At 34.1% G+C, this 14,962-nt stretch overlaps 1 protein-coding gene across 1 annotated transcript; it reads left to right on the top strand.

Annotated features, from left to right (window-relative positions):
* Window positions 1–6,156: 6,156 nt before the first annotated feature.
* LOC110020479 (probable flavin-containing monooxygenase 1) lies at window positions 6,157–9,983 on the top strand. The gene is made up of 5 exons (XM_020718600.1): window positions 6,157–6,600; window positions 6,794–7,034; window positions 7,978–8,156; window positions 8,291–8,640; window positions 9,452–9,983. The coding sequence occupies exons 1-5, from the start codon at window positions 6,157–6,159 to the stop codon at window positions 9,807–9,809; spliced, it is 1,572 nt and encodes a 523-aa protein (XP_020574259.1). The 3' UTR covers window positions 9,810–9,983.
* The last annotated feature ends 4,979 nt before the right edge of the window (window positions 9,984–14,962 follow it).

Genomic DNA, 14,962 nt, shown 5'->3' with positions numbered 1-14,962 from the left:
TGCGTAATATATTAGTTAAATTAAATTCTTAAATTCATACAGGTCATTAAATTTTTATATTATATATATATATATATATATTAGTTAAATTAAATTCTTAAATTCATACAGGTCATTAAATTTTTATATTATATATATATATATATATATTAGTTAAATTAAATTCTTAAATTCATACAGGTCAAATTTTTCATATCATGTAAAAATATAATTTTTTTTAATTTTTAAAATATTAACTATATTTTTCATGTTAAAATTAAATGATTCATTTACAAAGATTTAAATTTTGATGTTACATGTGAATATAATAAAAAAATAGCACAATTTAATTAGGATAACATGAAAATTTTATTTAAAAAGAAAAAAAATTGTAGAACTTAAAAGCACAACGTCAAAAGAAAAATAAATTTAATAAAACATGAGTCAACTGCTATGTCGGTGTTTATTTGTCAGTGTTATCGGCGACCGACGATTGTGCCCATATTTAAATTCTGAGTTTAAGATAACAAAAAATATTAATACATATCAATAAAATATTTATTTTAAAACTTAAATAGATGAATTTTTTCCCTTTTTCTTATTTCGAATAAAAATTACAATTAAAAAACTATTTTTTGGACGCATCTGATTTTTATTTTTTGTGGGCTCGTTTATTCTAGTCATGCATCACTTTTGGGTTTTTTCATGTGCTATTGTGTGTCTGTTTTGATATGCATAATAGTATATTATGCAATCTTCTGTAGGAGATCATGTCATATATACACCTACACATAAGTGCAATAAAAAAATGGAGCAGCGTAATGATTATTACTAACCATTTTCTGTAGGCACTGCTTAGCTCTCCCACCAGGCATGACCCAAACACGTTGTATGCCTGTTTGGCTTTCTCGCTGACATTATTTTTGTCTAAGTTGAGCTCTTTTTTTTTAATGTACATTTTAGATTCCTAGGAAGAGTTTGTATTAAAAATAAGGTACTGCACAAGTTTCGAGGTGCCAGACAGGCGGAGCCACTTGACGAAGATCAGAATCAATTTGCTCAAGTCCAGTACCTTAATTCAAAATCTTATTGATATATAGATTTATGACCAGACATGTATTTATGCAAAGCTGGCTTCCTTTTCCTTTTATGAGATATGTCACCGACCAAGTGGCATAGGCCTTTCATTATTTTGGGCTTGTTTATTGTTCTTCTTGAATGTTTGCATGCTTGATTTATTTTTTTTGTTTATTTTTAGTTGATCGGAGATGCTATGAAAATTATAATCTACGCTCATTAAGAACTTTACAATTATAAATTTTCTACTCAAAATCTTAATAATAAAAGAATGAGATAATCTAAAATTTAGGATTAAAATTGTTAGGATTTTTTAAAACTAACACTTACTTTTGTGCTTGGCCTTCGGATCGATTTTAAAATGGGTTGCATGGTATGACCTTCATCCAAGTCATATAATAGGGTCTCCACAACATCTAAGGACCACTCTAGCTAACTACATCATATGCATGTTTCGAGCAGAAGCCCCGCGCTTCTTCAACCTCACTAGCCTAACATAAATTGCTACTTAGGAGTTATCTAGCATGCTTAGGTTGTTAGAAGCCTCCTCGACCCAGATGAAGTGTGAATCCTTTTTGTTGGGAGTGTTTGCAACTCTATACCTGAACCTCCAATTTCTCCCCATTCCAGCGGCATCCACGCTACTTTAGCAGGTATACGTCCCATCTCATAGAGCTCCACCTGATAGTCATAAGAAAGTTTCTTTTCTTTGACCTTAGGGCTACCGAGGTCCTCTAGACGACACAATTCACGAATTACTGACCGGGGATCTCTGGACTTGTTGGGTTCACTACCTTCACGACTAGGTAGACTTAGGGTCATATTGGCTTGGGATGATCTATTTATCTCTACCTATTAGGGACTACTTCTCTCCTCCTTTGACTAATAATGTTGATCCCTGCCTCTCCTTTTGCATTCTTTGATATCATCTTGATGATTTGATTACCGATGAGCTGACACTCATTTAGGATACAACTATTTGTTCTCTGCCCTTATGACTCGGATGTGCATTGACGTATTGAGATTTTTCATCAGGATGATTCAATTATTTTGCATCATCTGCACGTCAATAAGTTTATTACCCATATGGAACCGTGAGAGATTCGCTCTCCGCACCACGGCTTAGCTGGAGTTTTGAAAGCATTGAAACATTCTCATGTGAAATAACTATTATTTGATATCTCTTGTCACTACTAACTAAACAAAACTCCTTTGGATCAAGAGTATTCTTGAACAACCCCCAAGATGTAATAAACTAAGTGGGATACGTCCCCTTGGGAGAACTCTCGACCCTATAACAGGCAAACACACCTGAATCTCTGATTGTGGGTAGTTTACATGGGCCTTCTTTCATGGATATTGGTCCAAGTTGATCTTGTTTGAAGGAGCAAACTCGACCTATCATTGCAAGGTTTATCGTGCGTAGGCTCTCCATGTTATTTCCCTTGTTTGCCTTCTTTGTCGTATGTTCATCATTTTCAATCACTCTCTTCTCTTGATCATTCACATGATCCAGAAGAGAGACTTATTAAAAAAAAAAGACAATAGACAAACTGACGACTCCTTTAAAAATAAAAAAAAATGAACGAAAACGTAACCCACGAAAAAGTAACTCACAACAAAAGCATTGATATTATGGATTGCATAAGAGAGGTCGTGAACCGGCAAATCCAAGAGTTGAAACAACAAATGCTTAATGCCATCCGAGAGACACTGGCTTGAGAAAGAGACCCGCTTCCCAAAGTGGAAAGGGATAGCGCCTTCCCTCTCTCTCACACACACACTCTCTCTCTCTTCTCCCTCCTTGATAGTTTGAAAGAAAAATGTTCTCAAACTAAAATTTGACTACGACACCCCAATAAATTTAAGGAAATTTACATACATATCACAAAAATCTTATGTATTTACATGTCTGAAACCCAAACTTTTATATTTACATGCATTATACTTTTGTGATTAAATTCTATGCATTAAAAAGCGTAATAGTGCTTTTTTTTATGTCACATTAAAAATTTGAGCGTTATAGTGTAAATATGAAACCTTACGTGTGAGAAGTGTAAATACATGCAAAACGTAATCACGTTCTCTTGGACTACATATAATGATATAATTCTTCATATTTTGTAAAAATATATTTAATCTTATATATATATATTCCCGTTCATAATTTCATCTCACAGATCAATACAAAAATTGATAAAAACTTTCATATTTATTTTCGATCTTGTAAAGTAAATTAAACAAAATTTAGTTAACAATATCAGCTAATCATCTCTCTCTCTCTCTCTCTCTCTCTCTCTTCTCTGTTACTTTTAAAGTCTTGGAGGCTTTAACTGGGAGAGAATGTTGGAAAAAAATATTACATCAGGACTCCGCACGTAGAGCTACGTGCCGAGGCCAATTAACGAGTCCAATGAAATTACGCCGTGGAGGTGAACGACCCGATAACACAAGAGAATATTCCCCTCATGTTATTCAGATGTTATTGTGTGTTATTCATGTGTTATTGTATGGTATTCAAATGTTATTGTGTTCTGAGAATATTCATAGTGTTATAATAACACAATAGCACATCAATAATACTTGAATAACACACAATAACTCCTGAATATTCTTGGAATTAGAGTTTCACAATATTGGCTCAGTAATACTAATTCCCTTTGAATTGTAAGCCAAATAAAAATAATAATAATAATAATAATAATAAAGGAATGTGGAAGAAAAGGCTGGCATGCATCATTGCATCTTCAAAGTAGTAGTTTTTCCCTCTTCCTACTTATACTATCCAAGCTTGAATCGAAATCCTCCCAATGCACGCTACATATTTATGGGCATTTACATACATACCACTCATTTCTTGTTAATTTACAAACACATCTAACACCTAAATATTATTTTCTTACATTCTCACAACCTATATATTTCATATCACATCAAAAACACCCATCATTTTACGTTCTAATTACTAAAATACACTTTTTTTTATGCATGGTAAAGGTGATGAGTTGCATGCAAAAAATTGAAGTTTGGGTGCTAGATATGTAAAAACATAGGAATTGAGTGGTATGCATGTAAATCCCCCCTTTTCTTGTTATTAAGTATACAGAAAAGGAAACCAACTTGAATTTGAAACTCTAGAAGCATTGCTATAAATTTTCCTTCTCCTTAAAGAGAATTATATACTTTTTTTAAGAACTCAAAGTATATAAAATTAAATAATTATAAATCAAACAAGATTTGTTGTCATTTTGTTGAGCAAGTCTTTGCATTTTCTGATCCATTCATTTCAAAGGCCGATTCATACTCTTCCATGTCTTTTATTCTTTGAAACTTCAAACATTTCTTTTTTCTATAAACGGCATTATATAAAATAACATCGTGAATACTCTTTTCAAGGTAGAATGTGATACTTACAAGTAAAGAAAACTTAACCCTTTCGGGTCTATAAGTTCCTCAACATGTTTTAACAATACAATTGACCAATTTGTAAACTAAAAGAAGGACCGGTAAAAACAACATCACATTTCTAAAATAAGAAAATTTCTAAGTAAATCTAAATTCCTAAATATGTATCCAAATTCATTGCAAAAGAAAAGTAAAATGAAGATAATGGCATAAGAAGTAAAAGAATTGATAAAATTATATAATAAACTAAGTGCTAACAAAGAACATATGTCTACCTAGCCTCTTTCGAGTGTATATGTATGCTTAGTATTTTACTTTTTCAAAGAAACCAATATGTGGCACTGCCTAAGATTACACTCGAGTCTTCCCCGCCACCCTTGAAAGCCCTGAAATGACTTCAACTTTGACTGCAAAACAAATGCAAATCACAAAATAATAAATTTGAATAAATGGCTTTAAGGATACCACATGGTCAACGGTCTCGACTCCATTAGCACGTGTATATTAGGTATTGTTGGGTCGTTCAAACTTGGAGGAAATGCCCCATAACTTTCCCCCTTATTAATCGCTGGTATATATATATATATAATAGGGATTAATAGTCTAATAAATGAAAATATAATGCGACTTTGGCATATAATTATAATGTTAATCAGCCTAACTAAGGCTCGTGCCGATCATAATATTAAATCGTTCAAAGTAATTGTAAGAATTGACGGTCACGTCAAAGAGGAATGTTCAAACATTCCAAACCAAAACACCATGTGGCTGGTCCATTTCCATTTATTGAATAAAGAAGCACATAGAGCTGGTATTTTATGCAATATATGTCTTATTGCATAACAAGGCTCGCATGCACATTAGAGTTTTATAAAGTAGCACTCACATGGATTGTGCAGGCTTAAATGAATGAATTAATCTTGCATAAATTGTTCAGCTATACTTACATGCACGATGATGCATATAAGATCTTCACTTCTAAAATATATTTCTAATCTCTTAGCAAATAGATAATTAAAAAAAGAGTTAGTGGATTATCGACGTACGTACCACATAGTGATATTTTTGATGTGATATGAAAATTTTAGCTTGTGTAACTGTGCAAAGTAAGTTTTAGGTCTTGTATATGCAAATAAATAAATTAAGAATTGGGCGGCATATATGTGAATGTTTCTAGGTTTATTTGAAGAGTATAACAAAGAGTGTTTTAATTTTTTTTTATTAATGATCGATCTCTATAACAACATAATTATATGTAATATATGTGGTCATGATGGGATTAACCATAGTCCATAACTTAATGCATGCCTCATGCATGCATACTTTGAATGTTTTAGGAATAGCTAACCTTAAAAGCTCCACTTTTCAACATAGTGGATTGATCATCATGCTTCAAAAGATGGAAAATAAACTCCCAACCATGAACCAAAATTTGAAGTTTGAATTTTTCTCATTCAATTCAACTATTTCTACCAAACTCTTTTTTTTTCTTTTTCACCTCCAGAAAGTTTGTTTCCTACTCACTGAATTTCCAAACCCTAACCCTAAACATATTCAGCTGACCATTCTCCTATATAAACCATAACATCTTCTCCTTCCCTCCCTCACTCTCTCCATCTTATATCAACAACCTTCATTAAAATCTTGTGTGTGTTCTATAGAGCACACAATTAGTGTGATTGCTACATAGTGATCATGACGATGAATTTGAATTCAAGAATAGCTATCATCGGAGGTGGTATCAGCGGCCTGGCGGCGGCGAAGCAGTTGCTGCCATTCGAGCCGGTGCTATTCGAAGCAACCGACTCGATCGGCGGCGTTTGGAAGCACTGTTCCTATCGGTCGACGAGGCTACAGACACCGCGACCAGACTACGAGTTCTCGGACTACCCGTGGAATAACCGGGCTGATCCGAGCTTCCCAACCCATATAGAGATTATGGATTATCTTCATGGCTACGCCACCGCCTTCGGTTTGTGGCCTCTCATACGCTTAAAGTCTAAGGTTGTGGAGATAAGGTATCTTGGTGACCGGGAGAAGGCCGGTTTCACGGCTCAATGGGGAGAGGATGGACGGCCACTAGCTAGTCAACCAGTTTGGGAACTTGGGGTCTCGGCTGACGACTCTAATACCATTGAGGTTGTTCGATTAATTCCTTGCTTTTATATTTATAGAAGTGCCAAAACCTTTCTAATAAATCATCATATTTAACTTGAAATTAAGGAATGTTGAAATAAACCAACAAAACTCAAAATAAACAAGTTGACAAACGTGAAAGGGGGTTGTTTTAAAAATTATTTAAAAATTGAAATGTAATTCTCATTTGTGGCAGTGGTGCAACTTTGAATTTGTGGTGATGTGCATCGGAAAATATGGAGACACGCCAAAGTTGCCTGTGTTTCCGAATGGGAAGGGAGAGGATGTATTTAAAGGGAGGGTGATGCATTCATTGGATTACTGTAAACTTGATGAAGAAGAAGCCACCAAGTTGATGAAGGGAAAGAAGGTTGTGGTGGTTGGTTACAAGAAGTCCGCCATTGATTTGGCTACTGAATGTGCGCAAGTAAACAAAGGTATTAATTACTGCGAGCTATTTCTCATTTCATTATTAATGCATGATTCAAGTTCGAGGATTTTGATTAATTGCATGGGTTTTTTTGGCATTTATGACTTCATTGAAAGTCAATATTAATTATGTACTATTAAGAAGCTTCAGAGATCTTTCTGAGAAAATTCTATGAAATTAATCATCAATTTCAAAGCTTTATTGCACTTAAATGAAACCGCGTTGTTCCATTGTTGTTTTTCCAATTAATCTTCTTAAACCTTCCTATTTACATATCAAGGACCTCAACCCTATTATTTGTTGAGAAATTAGGGCAAATAAATGCATGAATCAACGAACATAAGAAATTAAATACTGATTTAACGAGGTTCGGCAATCTGCCTACGTCCTCGTGAGCAAGAGTGACGACTTTCTGATTTCACGAAAAAACAGTACATACCCTTAGAGTTACAAATATAGCGTATATTATAACCCTAGTGTACAATATATAATTATAAAATTACTCATGTATCGTGGGAGCTTCATCGATATCATGTTCTGAGTTTCCATGCAGATTAATCCAAGGACAGCAAGAGCAAAAATTATGTGCGACACTATTATAATTTAGAGCTGTAATAGAAAATTTAATAAAAAAAAATTAAAATTTTTAACTTATACTCACATTTGCCTTTAAATTGCGATTAGAAATCATCACCAAAGCTCTTGCATTCAAAATTTTAGAAAAAGAATGCGACTATTGATTTGATGGTTAAGAGTATAAGTCTAAATATTGAATAGTATTAAAAAGAATATTACAAGAAGTAATTTTTATTGTAATTAATAATAATTTAGGGTTTGACTTGGACTAATTATGCTGTTGACTTTTTTTTTCTTGTGCGTTTGAAGGATAAATCAGTAAATTAAAAGTCAAGCTTAATTACTGTGATTAAAAAAAAGAAAATGAAATGCAGGGGCAGGTGGTCAACCATGCACGATGGTGATAAGGACATTGCACTGGACGGTTCCTTCATACTCCATATGGGGCCTACCATTTTTCTTATTTTACTCAACTAGGCTGTCTCAGTTCTTGCATCCAAGGCCAAATCAAGGCTTGCTCAGATCTCTCCTCTGCCATATCTCAACTCCACTGGTACTAATCATCCTTAATTACCGATCATCAATTTGTCCAACATATAATAATAAATATTATTGTTATTATGATGTCATCAATGATATATTAGCTAGTAATGAATTAATTAACTTATACATTTGTGATTCATGCAGAGGAAAGGTGTCTCCAAATTCATAGAATCATATCTAACTTGGAAGCTTCCACTGAACAAATACGGGCTGAGGCCTAATCATCCCTTCGAAGAGGACTACGCTTCATGCCAGATGGCCATATTGCCGGACAATTTCTTCCCCGAGGCCGAGGAGGGAAGGATTAAGTTTGAGAAATCTGAAAAATGGTGGTTTTGGGAAGGAGGAGTTGTTTTGGAAGACGGGAGAAAGCTGGAAGCTGATATCGTCTTCCTCGCCACCGGTTTCGACGGCAAGAAGAAGCTTCGACTGGTTCTCCCGGAGCCCTTCTCCGGCCTTATAGAGGACTCCTCTGGCGTCATGCCTCTCTACAGGTAAGTTCATTAATTTCACGATACACTACAAGATTTATGCTGCTTAGCGTCAGACATGTTTGATGCTAATTAGTGAAAAAAAATTGAATTTGTGTCGGAATTAATTTACTCTTAAAACCAGAGTCGATGATTATAAAAGCGGCGACATTTGCGCCAGATATTTTCTTCCATCCGATTTAATGTCCATAATTATCAAAACTAGACTTTTTGCTTCTTCCATGGTTTGGCACAAAGTTTGATACTTTCTGACACTAATTTGCATGTTTTCAGTAGTGATAAAATTATATTTGTGAAATATGATGTCAAGATAGCCGCAGCACAGCAAAGTGGGAATGGGAAAAGGAAGAAAATCGTAAAGAAAATACAAATAAGAACACCGAGAATTTATGTGGTTCGGTTCATCGCACGGGAGAGAATCAAGAAACAATTCACTAAACCAATCTTAATGACTACATTGCACAAAATCAAGGACGAACCAATTTCTTCAAGCTCTCTATAAATCTTGATATCAATATAAGCTTTATTGGTTCCAAGCCCTCTACAATCTTGATATCGATACAAGTTTTCTTGGTTCCTTGCTCTCAGAATTTCTCTCTCCCTTAACCCTCTCCACTCATATCTATCATTACATATATATATATAGACCAATGACCCATACAAGATGACCAGTTAAACATTTTTAAAGAGTCAAACCTTCTTATAAACTCGACTTTGTCTTAGTTTGCATAATTGGAGACACCATAACAATATTCGTACGTATATTTATGTTTTATAGTATAATATTGGTTTGTTTGTATGATTAAATGAACAGGGGGAGTATAAATCCTTTGATTCCGCACATGGCCTTTGTGGGCTACATTGAAAGCGTATCGAACCTGCACACAGCAGAGCTGAGGTGCAAGTGGCTGGCAAGGTTGGTTGAAGGGAGATTCAAGCTTCCAAGTGTGGAGCAAATGTTCAGACAGGTACATCAGGAGACGGAGATAATGAGGAAGACGACGAGGTTCTATCGACGCCATTGTATCTCCACCTTCAGTATCAACCACAGCGATGAAATATGCGAGGAGATGGGGTGGAATTCATGGAGGAAGAACAGTTGGTTTGCTGAGGTTTTCAGCCCTTATGGCAATGAAGACTATAAGAAAGACGAGGGGGATCATGATGAATGATCATGTTCAAAGATCTGTCGGTGCTGTTTTATTGATTAATGTGGATTGATGAATTATTATATGTAGGGAGATGCATTTTATGAAATAATTGATGATAATTATTTAAATATATGATGTTATATGAAGAAGGATTGTAAGGTTGAATAATTTGAGCGTTCGAAGGTTCACATTTAAAGGAGGTTGGAGAACAGTGCTGACATTTTCCATGTATGTTGGTTTATTTATTTGTTTTTTATTTTAAATAAATTATAGAGTTTGATGTTGTATTTTGCAGCAATTAATTCATTAATTTTATTATTCATTTTACGCAATGAAATTAAAAGAATAAAAATAAATTACCATTATGCTTGTTTTCAGCGCCCGATGTTTTGCATGGAAGCAAGAATAGTATGCTTACTTATTGATTTATGGTTGAAAAAGAAAATCAATCATTTTGTTTAAATATTGATACACCATCAAGAAAATTTTATCTAACTTGAATTGTGTGGTGTGGTATGAATCTTGCAACAATCTTTCAATACAAAATATATTCAAACTTCAATTAAAAATCTCTTTGAACTCCAATTGCAACAATGCTACAGTTAAACTGACCAGCTAGACCAGATGAACACAATGACACAAAAGTTGGTTAAATCTAAGTTAAATCAAGCCTCAATCAAGTAGTTAAATGATTTTTGAAAACTTTTGGTGTCCAACTGGAAGGTCAAATGGATTCCAAATCTCACAAACTTACAATCAAATCGAGCTCCAAGATGAGAAAATTCTAACAAGCTCATGATCATTCAATTCCGTCACAATTAAAACAATCAAATGTCCACAAAATGTCGTTCAATCAAGAGCATCTCTCTGGATAATTTGATAGAGTGGTCTGGATTCTTTCATTATTTATCGAGATGTCTCTCTTATACTCTATAAATGGAACCTTATCCCCTTCAGGAAAGGGGATTAAAAACTGAGCTTGGGGGAGGATCGAGAAGAGAAGAAATCGAAGTCCAGTGTCATGCACTGAAGATTTGACGAATATTTCTCTCTCCAACTGCCGCCAACCACTGTCAACTATCATTCGTCGGCCACCTTTGACTACGGCTAGCTATCCCCTGCATGTTGCGAAGTAACGAAGTACCTTGTCGAACAACGACCAAAGTTGCAGAGTAAGAAGCATTGTATTGAGAATTTACTAGTCAACGTGGCAGAGCAACAAGACATTTTATGGAGCAGCATGTCGTCCTGAATAACAAACAATGAAACACTTCAAAGACGGTGCAATGAATTTTGACAACTGCAACCACTGCCGATTGTTGTGCAAGGTGTCCTCCATCATAGGAACATTATGGCTGTGTAATCATTTTCCCTCTCGTGGGAAAAGGACTTGTATTTGTACTCATCGTGCTATACGGATTATTTTTTATTGGGCTACACTCAAGGATTTTTTTTTCCCTTTATAGGTTTTCCATGTAAAAATTTATGGTGTCTCAACCTGTCACCTTTATTCTCTGAGTGTGTGCTAAATTTTTGTGTAACATTAAGATGCTAAATAATCACACTTCCATTGCATATCTTTTAGCACACGTGTACACACACACACACACACATAACATAAATATTATTTCAACTAATCATATAAGTTAATAAATAATTATTTCTATCAAATTGGGGGTTTTAACAAAGATTTACATTAAAGAGAAAAAAAATTATTTTCATTTCTCTAGTATTAGATGATTCTACTGTTATGTATGATTCTACCATGAAGGTGATATTACACAACTTACTTTCACATGCCATAACAATAACATAATTATCTTTCAATTGAATCATTGTTATCACTTCTTCAACTCTCTTTCTCAAAATAAAATATTTAAATGAATTCATGATCATAAAATTTTTTTGTGAACAATGAACGATAAATTATAAGTCTCAAAACTTGAACTCATGATCTAAGTTACAATTCTAAGTCTCAAAACAATTGATATTGTAACAAATTATATTCTCCCTAACTACCTTCTGACTGAAGATCGCCTCAACATGCCTGTTAATTACACGGAAGTTTCTACACATAATGCCCTCTTTATATAAACTTGTATACAATGGAGTGTTGCATTCAACTTCATAATGGGAAGAATTACTTATGTTGCTCTACTGTAGCATCTTCATGGTGTCATAGATTACATAAGCTCCACAACAATCCTTCTACAAAAATCTAACTTTCTTCTTTCTTCTCCAAACCATGTCTTATTCTTCTCCCTCCTTTTGCGCACAATCACATGGATAACCCTTTCCTATCTACAATGGCAGAAACAACTATCCCCTCCTATATCAAATTCCCCAAGATTAATATCAAAATAATTGCTAGTTCTCCACTCAACACAAACAATTACCCTATTTGGTGCTCTCATCTCATCGAGCTATTCAAAGCTACAGGGTTCCTTTCTTGCCACGTCCATCAAAATATTCCATAGACATTGCAGGAAATTAAATTCGTATCAACATTGCTATACATTGCAGCTAATAGATCAAAAGTTAACTAGTGCACTTTACTCTACAATATTCATCTCAATTCTTCCATATTTTAACCTGAATGCAATGCTAGATATATATGTAATTGTGTGTAGAGCCTTCCATGAAACTAACAAGTAGATGTGTTGTTGTCAGAAGGTAGTTAGGGAAATTAACTTTTCTAAGTGCACTTAGCTAGTTACCTTACATTTTTTAGTGATGTTTTATCTACTGGAGTTTATTTAATCAATCAATTTTTTCAATCTATACCAAAATGAAATCATTATTTTAGCTCTTATTCAACAAAATACCAAACCACTTGCATCTCCGATCATTTGGTTGCTCAAGTTTCCCATGGTTAAAACTGCAATTCCAAGACAAACTAGCTTCATGATCCTCTTGCCATTTATTTCTTAACTATTCGACCTCCTAAAAAAGGATATAACCCAAAAACTTGAAAAATCTTCATCTTCAAATAATTTGACATTGATGTTTCCATGCACATACCCATTGCAACAACAGTGTCACTCACTAATCATTCAAATGTTCATACGCAAACCTAACCACGATCCTCACCTCACCTCCACATCCTATCAACACTCTCAAAGTACACCACACATAAACTTACACCCACAACTAGTTTCAATTTCTCCTTATCATCAGCTCATCATCCACTTGCTAAAACCAGCATACCCACGCCATGATCCAACTCATCAACTAGCTAACTCATCTTACATCGAACCCTCAATCAACACGTGCCCAATGCAAACTTGGTTCAAAATCTACTCCCTCAAATCACATCATCTTCTCAATCTATAATACTTCATTTTATCTTCGTTGGATTCCATGTATATACAAAGGTTACTTAGAACCCACACTGGCATGCGCAATGTCAGAAGAATTCCATGCCTTACGATAACTAGAAATGTGGTCTCTAATTCCTTACATACCTCAACAAAATCTATTTGGAAGTTTATGGACTTAAAAAACTAAACTTCTTCATGATGGTACAATTGTTCTTTACAAAGCTTGCTTAGTCATTGCTCAAGGAACTTAGTCATTGCTCAAGGATATTGATAGGGAAAATTAAGTCATATTCTACACTAATACTTTCAGTCCACTCGCCAAAATGCACACTGTTAATATTTTATTATCAATCATATTAAACATGGTCGATAGGTTTTTCAACTAGTTAACATTTCAAATACATTCCTTTATGGAGAATATCAGGGAACCGTTTATATGCAACAATCTCTAGGATTTAAAAACCCGCAATTTATAACTCACATTTTTCAACTAATGACGGCTCTATATTGCTTGAAATAATCTTTGTGGTGATGGTTCAACAATTTTAAAACACATCTACAACACAAGAATTTTAGTTCAACATTATTGATCCTTCGCTTATGATCTACCATAAAAACAACTTCTCAATCTATGTGTTCATATATGTTGATGTAATTTTAATAACAAAGAACAAAATCAAGCCATAACCAACATTATCACTACATTTCAAGATAAATTTAATCTCAAAATACTAATTATGCATTCTTCTTCTTGGGCATCAAAATTTACCCCACCAAACAAGGCCTTCTACTCAATCAATACAAATACATTACTTACTGACCTACCACATAAAGCTACTATGTTAACATGCAAAGCTAATTCTACTCCCAAACCTACCAAATTGTCTATTAAAAAAAGCTTAAATAAGTTTATGATGCCCATCTCTCTACCACGAACTCACCAGAGCTTTACAAGATCTCCAAATTATAAGAACAAACAACTCCTTATGTTGTTAATCAATTGTGTCAACATATGCACAATTTGACATAAGGTCATTCTCAATTAGTTAAATGCCTACTTCGTTATCTAGAAGGAACAAAAACTCATGGATTATCAATCCAGTTAGGTGATCACGCTCTTCAATCTCCAACTTTAATTTGGCAGGCCATACCACCGAACTTAAATCTATCACAAGCCACAGTTCTTATCTTGACAACAATCTTATTTCTTGGGTCATTTAGAAACAATTTATCGTTGTGAGATCTTCAATATAAGCTAAACATCAAACACTTGTATTATTCACAATCGACATCAACTTGTTTGAAAATTACTTCACAAATTTAAGCTACCAATTCACTATCCCACTCCTCAATATTGCAATAACAACTTGGCTATGACTATTGTAAACAATTCCATATTTTATACTCATACAAAGCATATCGAAATAAACTAAAATTTCACCCGACAAAACAGCTCCTCCAAAAAAAATCCAAGTTTATCACATCAGCTCCACCAATCATCTAGTAGATATCCTTACCAAACCTCTTTCAAAACTTAAATTTGAGAAGTTAGGAGTTAAACAAACTCTCCAATAACTGGATAATCAATTTGATGAGTGGTAATATCACATTTAGCAAATTAGATCTCCCTAACTTCCTTCTGACAACAGCTCGATTCAGCATACTTGTCAGTTACATGGAAGTCTCTTCACTCATTTTCCTATCTATATATAAAAATGTATACAGTAAAGTATTGTATTCAACTTAACATAAGGAAGTCCTACTTCTCATATCATCTCCTTTAATTAATAAATTATGGGTCATTTAATCAAGATCTCAAAAGTTTTCATAAGAACTTTAAATTTAAATTTTGCA

The sequence above is a fragment of the Phalaenopsis equestris genome, unplaced genomic scaffold (genome assembly GCF_001263595.1).
Source record: "Phalaenopsis equestris unplaced genomic scaffold, ASM126359v1 Scaffold000098, whole genome shotgun sequence".
NCBI lineage: Eukaryota > Viridiplantae > Streptophyta > Magnoliopsida > Asparagales > Orchidaceae > Phalaenopsis > Phalaenopsis equestris.
This window is presented reverse-complemented; position numbering and strand designations above follow the sequence as displayed.